We start from the raw sequence: 14549 nt of genomic DNA, 5'->3' as shown, positions 1-14549 counted from the left end.
TATATAATTCACATAACTCAACTGCTCATTCATAATTCATATCATTAAGATATATCTGGCAGTTTGAACCAACTTGGCAGTAAACCAAATAAACCCTGTATTTACAGGAATATAAATGATGTAACTGATAACAGTCCTGATTTGAGCAGCATGCCCTGCCAGATATGAGGTGGGTGAATATGTCCATCATGGTAACTGTCAATTTTTAATCATTTCAAATCAGAGTTCATGAAAACTTGGGAGTTTGGTCTAGATTTTTTAACAATGCCCAAGAAGAGAAGCTGTGGTACTAGTGTCTAACATAGGTAGTGATATAATCAGCCCAGATACATGACTTTTTTATGTACACTAGTATGATCTGCTATTAATTGTCTTTTTTGCATCTTTAACAATACATTTAACATTAATGTTTACTCAAATGATAGCCAAGACATTTAATCCAGTTAGTTTTAGGCAAAGTTCACCTCTCCCTCTGATATATAGTAGGAACTGAGATATCATCAGGATACAAAACAGTAAAAGGAAATACACTGTGAGTTATGTCTCCTCCCTTTGAACTCAGTGTTGTGGGCTTCATCACTGACAAATGGTTCAGTTAAACCAGCTGACCTGCTGCAATTTTCTGTCTGGCCACCGACTGTGGAACAGACGGTCAGTGTTGGCTGCAGTGTCTCTCAGAAGAGTGTACTTATTGTCGCCCAAATGAGTCGCTTAGTGTTTGGCACAACTCTCCTGGATCTCTGTCCAGACCTGCTCCATTCAATGTGAGAGGAAGCTTAAACACTGATTACAGTGGACATCATACTGCTTCAATATGTTAATGTTTTACAAGTCTATTGTACATTTCGTCATCTTAGAAATACATCACAAAAATATGTGTTCAAGTAGACAGAACATACTTGTGGTTGCACTATGAATGTGTGTGTGTTTGTGTAATGTGAACAATTTGCAAGAGTCCAATAGTAATTTGCACAAGAATAATAAATAAATGAAAATAAATGAGAAATACAGCAGAAACACAGCAAATAGCACACAGTTTGTTGCTTTTGTTGAACCTCAGAGCTTTATTTCAATCCAGCAGTAACTCCAAATGATGCGAGTTTATCACATGGCTGCCATGGCAACAAACGTAGAGAGAGGCTTTGATGTTAAGTTCTCTCAGACTGGTCCAACTAATGTCAATCACACTCAGCCTGGCTGCCTATCATAATAAACCACAAGCACAGTTAGTTTCTTGGCAGCCACTGTGGCGTTTTTAATGCTAAACATATGAAATCTGAATTAAATACGGCAACAGAAAAATAGAGATAGCAGCTAAAATGTTTAACTCAATTAACACGGTCAAACATTAGTATTTAGTAGTGTCTGTCTGTAGTATCTTTTAGAGTTTTTTCAAAATATTTGTTCATTCATAGAATTCAAAGCCTGACATTTGTCTGATAAATAGGTTTTTACACTTACGTGCCCATTGAGGAGTTCAATGCAAATAAAAAACAAATCTACGAGATAAAAAAGTTGCATCTTCCTGTATCTTTCTGGTTGCAGCCAGTCACTGCATGTTGGCATTTTGGATCATTTCAGTCGGTTTGTTTCGCTACATTTAGTGCAAGACTTTCAATTTCCCCAAATCCAAACCACAATTTTTTTTTTCTTCAGAAACTGTATAGAGCAGAGTTTAAAAAAAGATAAATAAATAAAAACATAAATACATCATGCTGTCTCATAAACAAGCTGTCATAACCGTTGATGAGCAAACCCTCTCTGGTGGGATAACTTGATGAATAAAAACATACTCTGTGATTTGTCTTTTTTTTTTTTTTTTTTTAGCTTTTTCTTCTTTTTTTTCAACCTTGGAATGATGACTTTTTTTTTTAAGCATCTACATGTGATCAGTTCAAAGTCTGTGATATGTCTGCTGGGCTAAACGTTGTACGTTCACATGTGTATTCATGTGCAAAATGTTCAAAATATATGCATGTGCAGGCCTTTCTTTAAAGGACCATTTATAATCTCACCTCGTGTCATTTCCTGCCAAAAATATCCTCAATCTAATCACATTGTGTGGAAAACATCATATGGTTTCATATATAAACTCTGCAGAGAACCCTGATGCGCGCGTGAGTGTGTGTGTTTTCACCAATCAGAGTGCAACGGTGAGAAAAAGTGACCCTGCCTCTTCAGACACACCGATTGATAGCACTGTTGGCTCAAGGCTGTCAGTGCTGGATCCCTGTAATCTCATTGCTATTAACCTTAAACCTCTGACAGACTCTGCAGCCCTGCAGTGCAGCTGTCGCCTCTGCTAACAGGTGAGAAGCAGTCAAATAAGCCAACATAGGCTGCTGGGCCCTAGTCCAGACAGGTCTGGGCAAAGTGTCCTTTACTAGTAGGAGTTTTTGGAAGCTAGGCTGTACAAAAAAAAAAACACAGTCGTCATGGATATGGACAGCCACAAACAAGATGGAAGAAGTAAGGAGAGATTGAAAAAAGTAAAAGACAAGGGGGGAACGAAGAGGGGTGGGGGAAAGATGACAATTATGATTAGGGAATTTAAAGGGTGAGGGAGGTGGAAGGAGGAGGACAGATGATCACAGATAGAGATGGTGAAGAGGATGAGCTCAGAACTCCTCCTGGTCTCCCTGTGCCCCTTCGTCAATTTCTTCATCTTCTGGGGGTGCAAATCCATCCTGCAAAAAAGAAAAAAGAAAAGTGTCAGGTCAGTGATGCAGGATGAGTGGTCTTAACAAGTGAGCCTGTTAGAACGCTATTTTGTCCCTCAGGCCTTGAAACATCACTTCTAAAATAGGTCATCATCAGGCCTCTATTACATCTTACACATACTGCTATTTGGTATTTGTTCTGCTTGAGTCAACAAAGTTAAATGCTAAATGCTGTGATGGATCAAGGGGAAACGTCAAAAAAATAAAAAATAAAAAGAAGCTGTGATGAATGAAAGACCCTCACATAAAAAGACATATAACATTACAAAGAATTGACTCAAATATGATCAGAAAGTTAAATCAACACCTCTGACAGTCTGAGATAAAAGTCAACTTTCAGTGTGAAGGAAGAAAAATCAGGAAGCAGAGTCTTCTATCATTTATACAGCAAAAATAAAAAGATGTGGTTCCAGAATGAGGTTGAGCTTCATGTTAGTATTAAGCTGTAAACCTGTAATATTTTTGCTGCATATACAAGCGCTTGATATTGTATTTACCTCTGTAGCGTACAGTACTTCCATGATTTTGTTGATGACCGGGTTGGTTTCGTCTCCGCCATCCTGGCAAATGAGCTCAATGTCTCTCAGCTTTCCGAAGTAGAAGTCCCTCTCCTTCTCCAGCCCGTCTACAGTCAGCTTCAGGTCCAGCAGCTGTGTGCAGAGACAAAAATGATACAGAGGCAGGTCAAGAAGATGCTGAGTCTCAGACAAAAAAAGGTTATAGCTAATAATTACTGTAATATACCTACAAAAGATATTAGTGGTGTGAGTAACTACAGAGTGACACTAACTAAAACATCACTGCCATGCACTGCTATGATAGGAGAGGACAATATCTGTAAAACTTCTTATTTTTCATTAATATATTAAATAAATGTTATTAACAGACTTTAAAATAAGAAAATATGCTGAGTCAGACTCCTAATCCCTGAACCCTGTTGGGATGATGCAGTTTTAATGGGTGAGAGCTGGCAAAGGTGGGGAACTATATGGGGGTGTTATTAGAAACGGCTGAATAAATCACAGCGGTGGTACCTGCTGGTTGAGCTCCATGAGTTCAGCATCTCCTCCGTTGCGGGTCACGGGAGCGCTCCTGCGGGGGGCCGGAACATTTACCTGCCTCTGCGGGGTGGGGACAGTCTTTGGTACTGTGGGAGATGTTCTCATGGGGCCTGGAAGACAGAAACAAACACGCACACACACGCATTTAGTATCCACCGACTCCAATAGGATCTATGCATCAGATTGGCTGTAGATGCATTTTTTTCTCTGAGTTAACAGGTACACTTTATTTTCAGTAGACACTCATGCTTAACTTGCATTTTACATGCATAAATATGACCAGGTTACATATTTACTTGAATCAGTTTTTTCTTACATGTGTAGATAAATATGAGCTCCAGCTTTACCCACTTCTAACCTTAACCTTAAAGTCACAACCATTAACCAGCCTCTTCAAGAGATGAGGCAAAACCAAAATGCCATGTCATAAGTCGTAATTTCTATGATTATTTTCATTATCGATTTAACTGTCGATCATTTTTTCCATAAGTTGCATTTACAATTTCTTAGAAGCTTCAAATTGCTTATTTCGCCTGCCTAATGGCCCACAGAATGAAGAATGACTGAAACAATTAAATGAATATTAAAGTAGTTGCTAGTGCATTTCATTCATGACTATCAACTAATCAATTGGTCAACTAATCATTGCAGCTCTAACAATCTCCTCCCTTTACAGAAGTTTCCTTTGTAAAAGCACAATGACAATGACTACACACACACATTTACAAACACGCACAGATTACTCCTTACTATGTAAATGCGATAATACTACTTCAGGTATGAAATAGTTTGATTTTTTTTCCACTTCAGAATCCATCAATCAATATCTCACTTGTGTATTTTTATCATTCTGACAATACCGTTATTCCTCTTGTTTATACTGCTATTATTTTTTATAATTCCTCTGGTCAATTGTTCCTATTTTTTATATTGTCTATTGTCTCCTATTATTCACATTTCTTGCTTACTTTCTTATTATTTATTGTTCTTTATTTTTTATTGATGCTCTTTTCTATTTTTGCTGTCCACTTTGCTACTGTAACACTGTAAATGTCCCCATCGTGGGAATAATGAAGGATTATCTTGTCTTATCCTATTAGGATGTCTTTTCAGTGTGTTTTGATTGATTACCTTAAAGAGGAATACTATAATATATTTTTGCAGGTTTTACCTACTGTAGGATTGTATAAAACAAAGAGAAATATACTGTGTAATATGCCTATTTAAAACTTTGCAGCTACACACAACTACTGTGATGCATTCAATGCCCACAAAAAGTCAGAGCAGACCAATCCAGAAATTACACACTGAGTGAATGTGCGTATGACTCTCTGCAAGCATTGACGAACGCACACACGCACACACACACACACACATGCCAGATGGAGGGTTACCTGAGCGAATGGGTCTTTTAGGTTTGTGGAGAATGGGTTCACCTGGGTTAGAGGTGGGGATGTGGTTGCATGAAGAGGTGAGAGGCAATGAAATGAAGCATGTCTTCACACAGCTGACAGCGTCTTATACACTCGTGTGTATATGTGTGTGTCGTACCTTGGTTGGGCGGAGGTGGCGTGCCATCCTGGCCCTGCCGTTGCTGTAGAGGGTCGTATTCTTTCCCGTCGTAGTTGGCGTCGAAAAACTTCTTAAACCACTGAAGGAACTCAAAGTTGTCCTGGAACTTCCCCTTCACCAACCTCTCCACAGGAATGATCTGACGGACACGAAAAAGGAGGGAGAGAGAGAGAGAGAGAGAGAGAGAGAATGTGATGACAATCTGTTATGATTATTAAAACATAGAAAAGACCACATCTAAGTATGTATTTAACAGTCATGGTAGAAATGCCAAGAAACCCACTGCCCTGAAGACAGAGAGACCAACTTGAGATTGTGGGTCACTAGTTTATATTTTTAAAATTGTAATTAGGAAGTTTTTTGGATAAAGTTGTAAATGGGCTATTTCAGGCTCCCTGGCTGCTAAAAGTTAAAGTCTCCTTCATTTTCTACATAGACACTGTGAGGTGACAGTTGGAGCATTTCTATGGCTTTGACCAGCATAAAATGATCCTTTTTAAATTAACAGTACAAAAAAATGAAAAACCATGTTAGAAAATATCTGGTTAAAAAAGCTGAAGTCTGCAAAATTGCAAGTTGAGAAGTTAAATACAACTCCCAGTGGTACATTATGGTAAAAAAAAAAAAAAAAAAATCATCCAATCTCTGAGCTTAAAACTCTGTTAAGTGCATCACTAACAACACAACTGGAAACATATCCTACAGCTTAAATCAATTATGAATTCTGGGTCAAATTTGGAATAAACTGAACATCAGCGATTACAGCATGTTGTTTTGATTAAAAATTCAATGATGCAGCTTTTTCAATTTGTTACTGCTGTGATTTGTTCCTCTGACCGGCTTCTGGTATTTTAGTATTTGGAGCCTTTACTCCATCACAAATGATTCCCAAAAGACAAAAATGCTGGTCATAACATAAGCCTATAGGATCGTTACATACTCCGTGAAAGTTCTGTGTAACATTGATGAAAAAATGGAAAATTAAATACAGAATGAGCGTATTATAAATAGAAAAAAGAATTTACCCAGTTACACAGTAAATACTGTAGTAGAAGTGTCTTTAACTGTGGCGATTCAGTGTGAAGAAGATATTGAAAAGCTATGAAAGGTGTAACATTAAGTATTTTTACACTTTTTTTTACAGCGTATTGGTATTATATGAAGGCAAAGACGGTAAGCCGGTGGTGTTTTCAGTGCAAGGACCCTTTTTCTTTGACGTGTACTTACTGCTTACCCAGCAGTGCTCTCACCTTGTCCACATTCATCCTCTTGAACGCAGCCTGTAAAACCTTGAAATTGTGAATGTATTCATGTTCCAGTTTAGCGTTGAACTTGATTTTCTTCACCAATATGCACCCTGGAAACAGCATGTCCATGAACTGACAGTATGCAGAACCTGAAGAGAGCAGGTCACACAAAAAAACACACATTTACTTCCAGAGCTAAGTTTGCATTTTGAATTCAATCACAGTTCGAGAGACGTGTGTGTGCGTGAGTGCGTGCTTGTTTACCTGAACCGAGCTGCTCGATCTTTGTGTAGGTCAGCTGTAGAGAGTCGTTGACCCATGCTAACATGTCATGGCGACTCAGGTTCTCTATGGTCATAGAGGTGGAGTAGACATTCACCGCCATCCTCCTGCAACACACACAGAAATACTGTAAATGAGCAGTTTCTGAAGGCTGATAAAGATTATAAGGGTTTAGTTTTAGATACTATTTTGTGCCAGTACAAAGTAGATATTTGTAAAGTGAGATCAAACAACATCAACAGTCATCTATTGTCTGAATGGCATTGGATTTTTTCTGATTCGTCTCTTCAGCCTGTCAGGTAGGAATCATATGAGATCTGTAACAACCTAAATTTGTGCATTATCAATATATTGCCCAGCCCTAAGAAAACGTTACTAACCCTCTGATGTATGTTTTTTTAAACTGTGTCGATCATGCAACACAAATAATTTAAATACATTTTTTCGAAAGAAAAAACTGTAACAAAGTTATAAAATAATTGGTAAAATGTGACGTGACAGGAAACAGGTTATTTATAGACAATAAACCTCAGATTCCATAAATCTTCCTTTGATGATAGAAATACTGCACATACTTCATGATAATAAATTATAGGATTACATCAAAATGTGATTCAAATAACTAAATCATGTGCTGGAGCCAATATGATATTTTATACATTTCTGGGGTATTAGTGCACTGAGGCCACAAGAGGGCAGCTAATATGTTGATGATGGGCCACGTGACAAAGTCAGGTAATGAATACACACAGGTGTGTTGTCTCTTGTGTTTTGGACAGTGGGAGATGTACTGCTTGTGACTGCAAAATGGAGTAATATAATAATATGAAGTGATACAAAACAATAGGCTAGATTATACATATTCCATCAGTACTAACTGGATAAGGAAATATACATTCTGCAAATCTACAATTACAGCTAGACAGAAGAAGCAAGAACAATTAATTAAAGTTATCTGCATCAGGAACACATTATAGTGTTCAATTCACCACTAAAATTAATTTTTATTGTATTTAATTTATAATATTTGTACAGGAATAGTCGTATATTTTGCAAATGTAAGATAACTTGTATTTAACACAGCTATTAATTGACTGATTTGGATTTTTATGGCTAGATAAAAGAAGATAAAAAGAAACAGACATGTTACTCACCTGTGCTGGGTGTGTGTTGGTGGAAACTGTTAAGAACCGGGTTGTGCTGGACCACCTTATAGAAAGACCTGGAGACAGAAAGCATCAAGTGTGAGTGATCAGTCCTGCTTATATTCACACTGCGCTGTGAACCGGTGAGGGGTCAAGACAGCAGAGTCCTTCTCAAGAGCACCTTCAAAGGCTTACAAGGAGACACAGCACAGATCACCACACAGCGAGTCACTAGTTGACTCACCGGGGCATTAATCTCTGCCTCGGTTAATCCTCTTCTACAGGTTCAACATGATGTAACTCATCAAAGTTAGGAGGTTGAGATCAGCGGTAAGTGAATTCAACAGGCAGAAAAACTCAATACAGCTACGATTCATCACGCTGACGGCCGCAGATAAGGAAACATCCAACAGGAGCGAAGCGTTTCCTGTCAACTGACCGACTCCAAAATCAACAGCGTGCTGGGCTGCTGTGCTGAACCATCACTTCCTGACTGCAGGCCTTCACAGAGGTGACACTGCCCAGCAGGGAAATGCTGCTAATTTGGCTGTGACTGGTCAATGTGCCAGTTATGCCGGTCTTTACACAAAGTTCCCACAGTGTCCCGTCAGTGTGGAAAAATACTGCAGAAATCTACTTTGACTAATCCATTGGTTTGAGTTTGTAAAATGTTGATTTGAGAGTTTGTTTTTCTTCCTGGCTGTTCATAAATACCGAAAACTGCACACAGAGCAGAACAAACAATCCCCTCAAAATCCATGTTAACAAAGAGCAACAGTGTAATTACCTTTTTATTCATTGGTGTTCATTGTTGCTAAGAAGATTAAATGATTTCATTTAATTCTGACAGTTGATTAAGCAATTTAAGTTGTTTTCCAGGCCAAAATGATTCAAATCTACTGGTTTTAACCTCTAAAATGTGAAGATTTCTAAAGTCATTAAAAGTGTTAAATTGTTGCTCAGACAAAAAAGACCTGTGATGTCATCAGCTCAGCCTCTGGGACTATTTTGTCTCATAAAATAAATAAATAAATAAATAAAGTAAACCGCTGATGAGAATAAACTAAAAATAAACTATTACTACAGCTATGTGTGTTAATTATAGTGTCAGTGATTTATAATAAGATGCATGAATGTAAGAGTGTAACTTTAAACCTGGACTTGCCCAATGACTGACACACCCTCTCTCTATTTTAATTTCCAAAACATTCCCTCTATCTTCAACACATCACACAGACTTTGTTATTAGAGTACGTGTCTCTCCTCATAAAAACAAAATATATCATTCCTAAAAGGCAAGTTTCTTTCTTACCACTATCTCCCACACAATAATACACATAATACTTAATGTGACAGCAGCTGATACCAAAGATTTAAAAGCAGTGATTGAATTCAGATTCTGTTAGGGCTACAACCAACGATCATTTTCATATTTGATTAATCTGGTTATTGTTTTCTCAATAAATCAGTTAGTTGTTTGGTCTGTAAAAAGTCTGAAATTGTGAAAAAATGTTTATCATTGTTTCCCAAAGATGCAACCTAAAGTGCTTACTCATTTAAAGAACTGAAAGGTGTCGTCAGTCTTCAGCTACATAGCCACATGATTTAGACACATAGCATTTGGTTGGAAATGTTCAATATCATTTTTAATGATCTCCGTCTCTGTCAAACCATCACCAAATACTGCCTTATTCAGAGGCTCCTTCACATCTGTCAAATTAAATCATATGAAAAACTTTTTGTGTGATTCTCTTCTGCTGCACCTGCCTGTCATTCTTGGATTTGACATATGTTCTACTTTGTTTATAGGAAATAAAATAGGTGCATGCTCAGAGGGTCATCTGTTTCAAGAGGACCATTTTCTCACATATGCTGATAAACTAACTTTTACTGTCATCTCAGACTGATAAACGTGCACACCATATTCAATTTTCCTACTTTTTTCATTGAAATGACTTACTTTGTGTTTTATTGTTGCGTATGCTGTATACACACATACTGTAGATGTTTACTTGTAATTTTGCCATGTAACTACACATTTTTTTATTTCTCAAAGCTTACCAAATCTGTTGTTTTTTGTTGTTTGCTCAGTATACTACTTCTCTGTTATCTGTTTAGAAACCCAATACGTAACGTTTTCAATAAAAAAAAAAAAGCTATCTAGAACCAGAAAATGTTTTGGTCTTTAAAAAAAATACTCAAAACGAATAATTGATTAGCAAAATAGTTGCTAATTAACTTTCTATCAACTGAATGATAGGTAAATCGACGGATTGATTATTAACTATGTGAAATTGTTGACCCAGTTTATGATATAAAGCCTATGATATAAATGTGATTATATCTGTATCATGCCCTTTGCACGTATTAAAGTTAGTGACGCTGACTAAATACTATCGACTATGAATGCATCCTATTTGAAACCAGTTACTATCAAAATGAAGTATGTGATAAAAGTATGATAATAACGTTTTATTGGTGCAAAACCGGCGGCAGTAAAAGCATTCACTTATTATTACCGTGACACGGCAGTTAACAACGTTATAATAGCGTTATAACATGTGACAAAAACGCCCTGTGTTTTACCATTTACGAGTGAACTTTCTAGAATGATGCCTGTGTTGCACCATGTTTGGTGACCCATCAGATTCTGTGACTTGCATTGTTGCTTAGATTTAAATGGACCGCAGCATTAGGCATGAGGAGTGACATGGTAAGGGTAATATAATATCATAGATGAGTCATAGAAAAAAACCCATAATATAAGAATATCAGTGCATGTCATATAATCTGACGGGTCACCAAATGCGGTGTAACACCGGTCGGTTTGACGGCTCAGTCTGGCTGCTTTGACAGTTGACTACAGCCGCCGACGGTGCGACAGGCAGTATTGTAATGCTAGCTCCTAGCCGACTTCTGCTAGCGTGATTAAGTTGGCAGTTCATTATTGTTGTTGACATCGGAGAGTTTCCAGCAGATTTAGTTTCACCACAGCGATGTTAGCAAACTCAATATACAAAAAAGTGAAGCTGAAATCGACTCTTTGAGCCTAACGGTACCCCCTCTGGAGGCCTTTTCTATCATAACGTTACACACGCACATTACTAATGTCACCGACGGGACGGTACAACTATTTATTTGAGACATGAGTCAACTTAGCGGTAAAATAGGACCGTTTCAACCGTAAATAAGCTTATTCTAACTTAAGTTGAGTTAATATTACTCACAGAAGTGCGACACTGTGCCGTTGTTTCAGATGATGGGCTTTCCGTTGCTACAACCCACAACCCCGACTGTCGGCAAGTTGCGCGAGACCACTCCGACCTAAGCCGTTGGCATGTGTGCGCATGCGCGATGTAGTTGCAGGATTTTCACAGGACTTCTTGTGAAACTGGAGTCCTGGGAAGCAGCCATGATGGTGAAAGGGTCCCACAGCTTGTCTGCTGCGGCTCATGCTTAATCTATTATGATTAAGCTGACCAGTGCTGCTTTTCCCTCCCTGCCAAAGTATCAATATAAATACCAACTATATAGTAATAATAATCAAGTTGATTTAAATAGCAAAAGAACACAAGGTAGAATACAATGCCAGATAAGCAGACATTGGCACATATGTATTATTAAAAACAAATATAAAGTAACTGACTATAATAGACCGTAAAATAAATCAATAAAGAAGATGTAAAAATTGTTTTCAAAAGCGACTTAAAAGAATATACTGAATGTGCAAATGCAAACCACAGGGAAATATAGTAATGGTTTATTATTTATTGTATTTCATTAAAGGCCTATAGAATTTTGTGACTTGACTCATAATGGTGACTCCTGTATTTATTCCAGTATCAAAATAAACAATCTGATTCATCAACCTGATAAGGAATCTCAGCTATATTGCAGCTGTAAACGTTCTGATAATACCTTATAGTCTACTGTATTTTGACAGCAACTGATACCAAACATGTTGCCTTTATGGTGATCAGAGATTTATGAGATTGAGAGACACTTTTAAGAAGCTGACCAGAAACGTTGGGTGTTCTTCATTTAAAAAAAACCTCAAAACAATAATTTTCTGTTGATTGACTAATTCATTAATGACTGCAGCTCTACAAAGGATTAACTACATAAAATGATTGACCAGATATCAATATCTGGTGCTACACTGACAGACATGTGCAGTTTATTTATGTTTCCATATATATTAATTTTATCATAAGAATCTGCGGTGCAAATATTTCATTTATCTATTTTGTTTCTTATCATTTCAATTATCTATCTATCTTTCTATCTATCATTTTGAAAACATCAGAAGACACACATGAAGGTTTGTTTTTTTCACTTTATTCTTTTGCCATTATTTCTGTGGTAAGAAACAAGCAGCCACTTACAGATTCAACGGGTTCACTGTCCAACACAACAAGAATCTACAAACACACACAGCCACTGACCAGTCACAGTGCCTTCAAAACAACAAAACCATCCAACAATAAAATCATGTCATCGTAGGTAATCGTAAAAAAACAGCACCAGTTGTTGTGAACCTGTGGCGTTCCAGACATATCTGACTTTTCCGTCTCCATGTGGTGCTCTTCATGCATGGGTGTCAGTGTGTGTGTGTGTGTGTGTGTGTGTGTGTGTGTGTGGCACGGGTGATTCACATTGGCACATTTATTCTTTCAACTAATAAAAGGAAAACATCCTAAATATACAGTACACAGACGAGGAGAAGAGGTGATCATGAATAAATATAATACTGTTATAGGCAGGAATGAGACATCATTAGGAGGTGAGAGGATCAGTGGTTTTTCTTCAGCATGTGCAGCTCAATCTTCCTGCTCTGTGGAGACACCGCTCTAATTACAAACCCCCTTTTATTTCCTATTAGAGTAGGACGTTTACTCTCAAAATGAAATCCAGCAGATGCTACTGAAACTCAACAACTTGATCTTATATTTTTGGTTGCTTTCAGGTTGCTAGATGTTAAATCTGGTGCCTCATTTATCAGCTGTGCATTAGGACAGTTTTGTGCTTGAGAAAGTGAGTTTAGGGTATGCGTACGAAAAAGCCCCTAGTGGTAGAGAAGTGTAATCACAGCTAAACCAATTCCCAAATCAGACACATGAACTCAAGTGTTTTTAGGTGAGTTTCATTTAAAGTCAGTACATTTCTTGGTCCGATATTAAGTATGACACATCTGAAAAGTAGTTAGTAGTTTAGTTTTGCTGAACCTCGTTTAGCTCAACCATACTGCCTCTGTTTATCTGGATCTTTAGCTGCTAAATGCTCCACTATGTTTACCAGCTAATTGCTAAATTGGTCTGCCTGTTGTTTGATGTTGGGTAGGTAGCGTTCAGTAAGTTAATGAAACAGCTGTCTGCTGCAGCTGGAAACAAGGTTGATGAAGTTGTTAAACCAAAATACTGAAAAAAAGCTGAAAGACTAAAAAGTGTTGTAGAGCTGAGAGGAAGTGCAGGCTCAGATGATAACTCTCTGTGGTCTTGACACTACAAGCAACACCTATCACTCACATTTATATAATGTATTGATTAGTGCAGCTTAAAGGTACAAGGACTTTCTAAAGAAATGATATTGACCATAAATCACATCTTCTTTATGTAACTGAGCCTGGTCATTTTTTCTTTGTAAGGCCAAATATCAATCTGTATATAGCACAACATCCTCTATCCTAAGACCCTCGATTCAAATAAGGAAACAGTCGCTCCTTTTAAAAAACGGACAGATATGTTTGATTTATACCAACTTTATTGTGCCTACGATGAGAGAGGTTCATATGCACACGTTTAGAACCTGTTCTATGCATTTGCTTTTATAAATGAGACCCTCAGTGCTTTTAAACAGCTCCTGTTTTCACTCAGAGATCTGAATGAGAAGGCACTGTATTCCCCTTTGTTGATGTAACTTACAAAAAGCACTATTTTACTGTTTTATTATCAGTAGCAAACCGAATTATCCCCATTATTGTCTTACGATCATCAACTATCCACCCTCACTTTAAGAGAAACTGAGCTTCTTTCTCTTCCATCACTTCTTAAGGCCTATAGATGATGAAGTTTCCATAACAGAAATGCCTACATGTAGCTGATCCCAGGTGAGCCCACAGGTTGTGTACTTCTATAGCTATAAGTAGAAGACTCTTAGTTGCAGGTGAGGCTGGGATTGTTTCTGTGACTTGTGTTTTATCAGTCAGAGGCAGTGAAGGTGTGAGGGTAGACGGGGTGGAGTCTGACTCTGTTTAGAGCGGGCAGGGGGGGGAAGGGGTGTTTGAAGCAGTTGGATTTCACCACCACACAGCACGGTTCGTCCATTGGAAACATAACAAAAAAAGAAACACTGTTAGAGGGAACCCCGCGGTGCAGCAGGAAGCCGAGCACGGCGGGCGTGTTCAATCACAAACAGAATCCACACACATCTTCATATGAGACTAGGGGTGTCTACAGTGTACTGCATGTTGTTGTGTTTGATAGGGTGAGGAGGGTGGGGTAGATACTTCACTGAATCCAGTTC

General features: G+C 37.9%; 1 protein-coding gene across 2 annotated transcripts; it reads right to left on the bottom strand.

Annotated features, from left to right (window-relative positions):
* Nucleotides 1-1036: 1036 nt before the first annotated feature.
* On the bottom strand, nt 1037-11302 carry LOC133997548 (microtubule-associated protein RP/EB family member 3-like). Of its 2 annotated transcripts, XM_062437182.1 has the most exons (9): nt 11255-11302; nt 8037-8104; nt 6865-6989; nt 6604-6749; nt 5333-5492; nt 5176-5217; nt 3755-3891; nt 3218-3370; nt 1037-2687 (listed from the first exon to the last, which is right to left on the bottom strand). In XM_062437182.1, the coding sequence occupies exons 3-9, from the start codon at nt 6983-6985 to the stop codon at nt 2619-2621; spliced, it is 828 nt and encodes a 275-aa protein (XP_062293166.1). In that variant the 5' UTR covers nt 6986-6989; nt 8037-8104; nt 11255-11302; the 3' UTR covers nt 1037-2618. The 2 variants fall into 2 exon arrangements, with proteins under 2 accessions (XP_062293166.1, XP_062293167.1); XM_062437183.1 differs by lacking the exon at nt 5176-5217.
* Nucleotides 11303-14549: the final 3247 nt, after the last annotated feature.

This window comes from Scomber scombrus, chromosome 17 (genome assembly GCF_963691925.1).
Source record: "Scomber scombrus chromosome 17, fScoSco1.1, whole genome shotgun sequence".
In the NCBI taxonomy this organism is placed as follows: Eukaryota; Metazoa; Chordata; class Actinopteri; order Scombriformes; family Scombridae; genus Scomber; species Scomber scombrus.
The sequence above is the reverse complement of the archived record's forward strand: the minus strand, read 5'-3'. Positions and strand labels throughout refer to the sequence as shown.

Bases quoted from the DNA above. Each gene is read 5' to 3' on its own strand.
- LOC133997548 (XM_062437182.1), bottom strand. From the start codon at position 6,985: ATGGCGGTGAATGTCTACTCCACCTCTATGACCATAGAGAACCTGAGT. The intron at 6,750-6,864 runs GTAAACAAGCAC...TGCTCTCTTCAG, and splicing joins GATCGAGCAGCTCGGTTCAG to GTTCTGCATACTGTCAGTTC. The intron at 2,688-3,217 runs GTAAATACAATA...TCTTTTTTGCAG, and splicing joins AAGTACTGTACGCTACAGAG to GATGGATTTGCACCCCCAGA.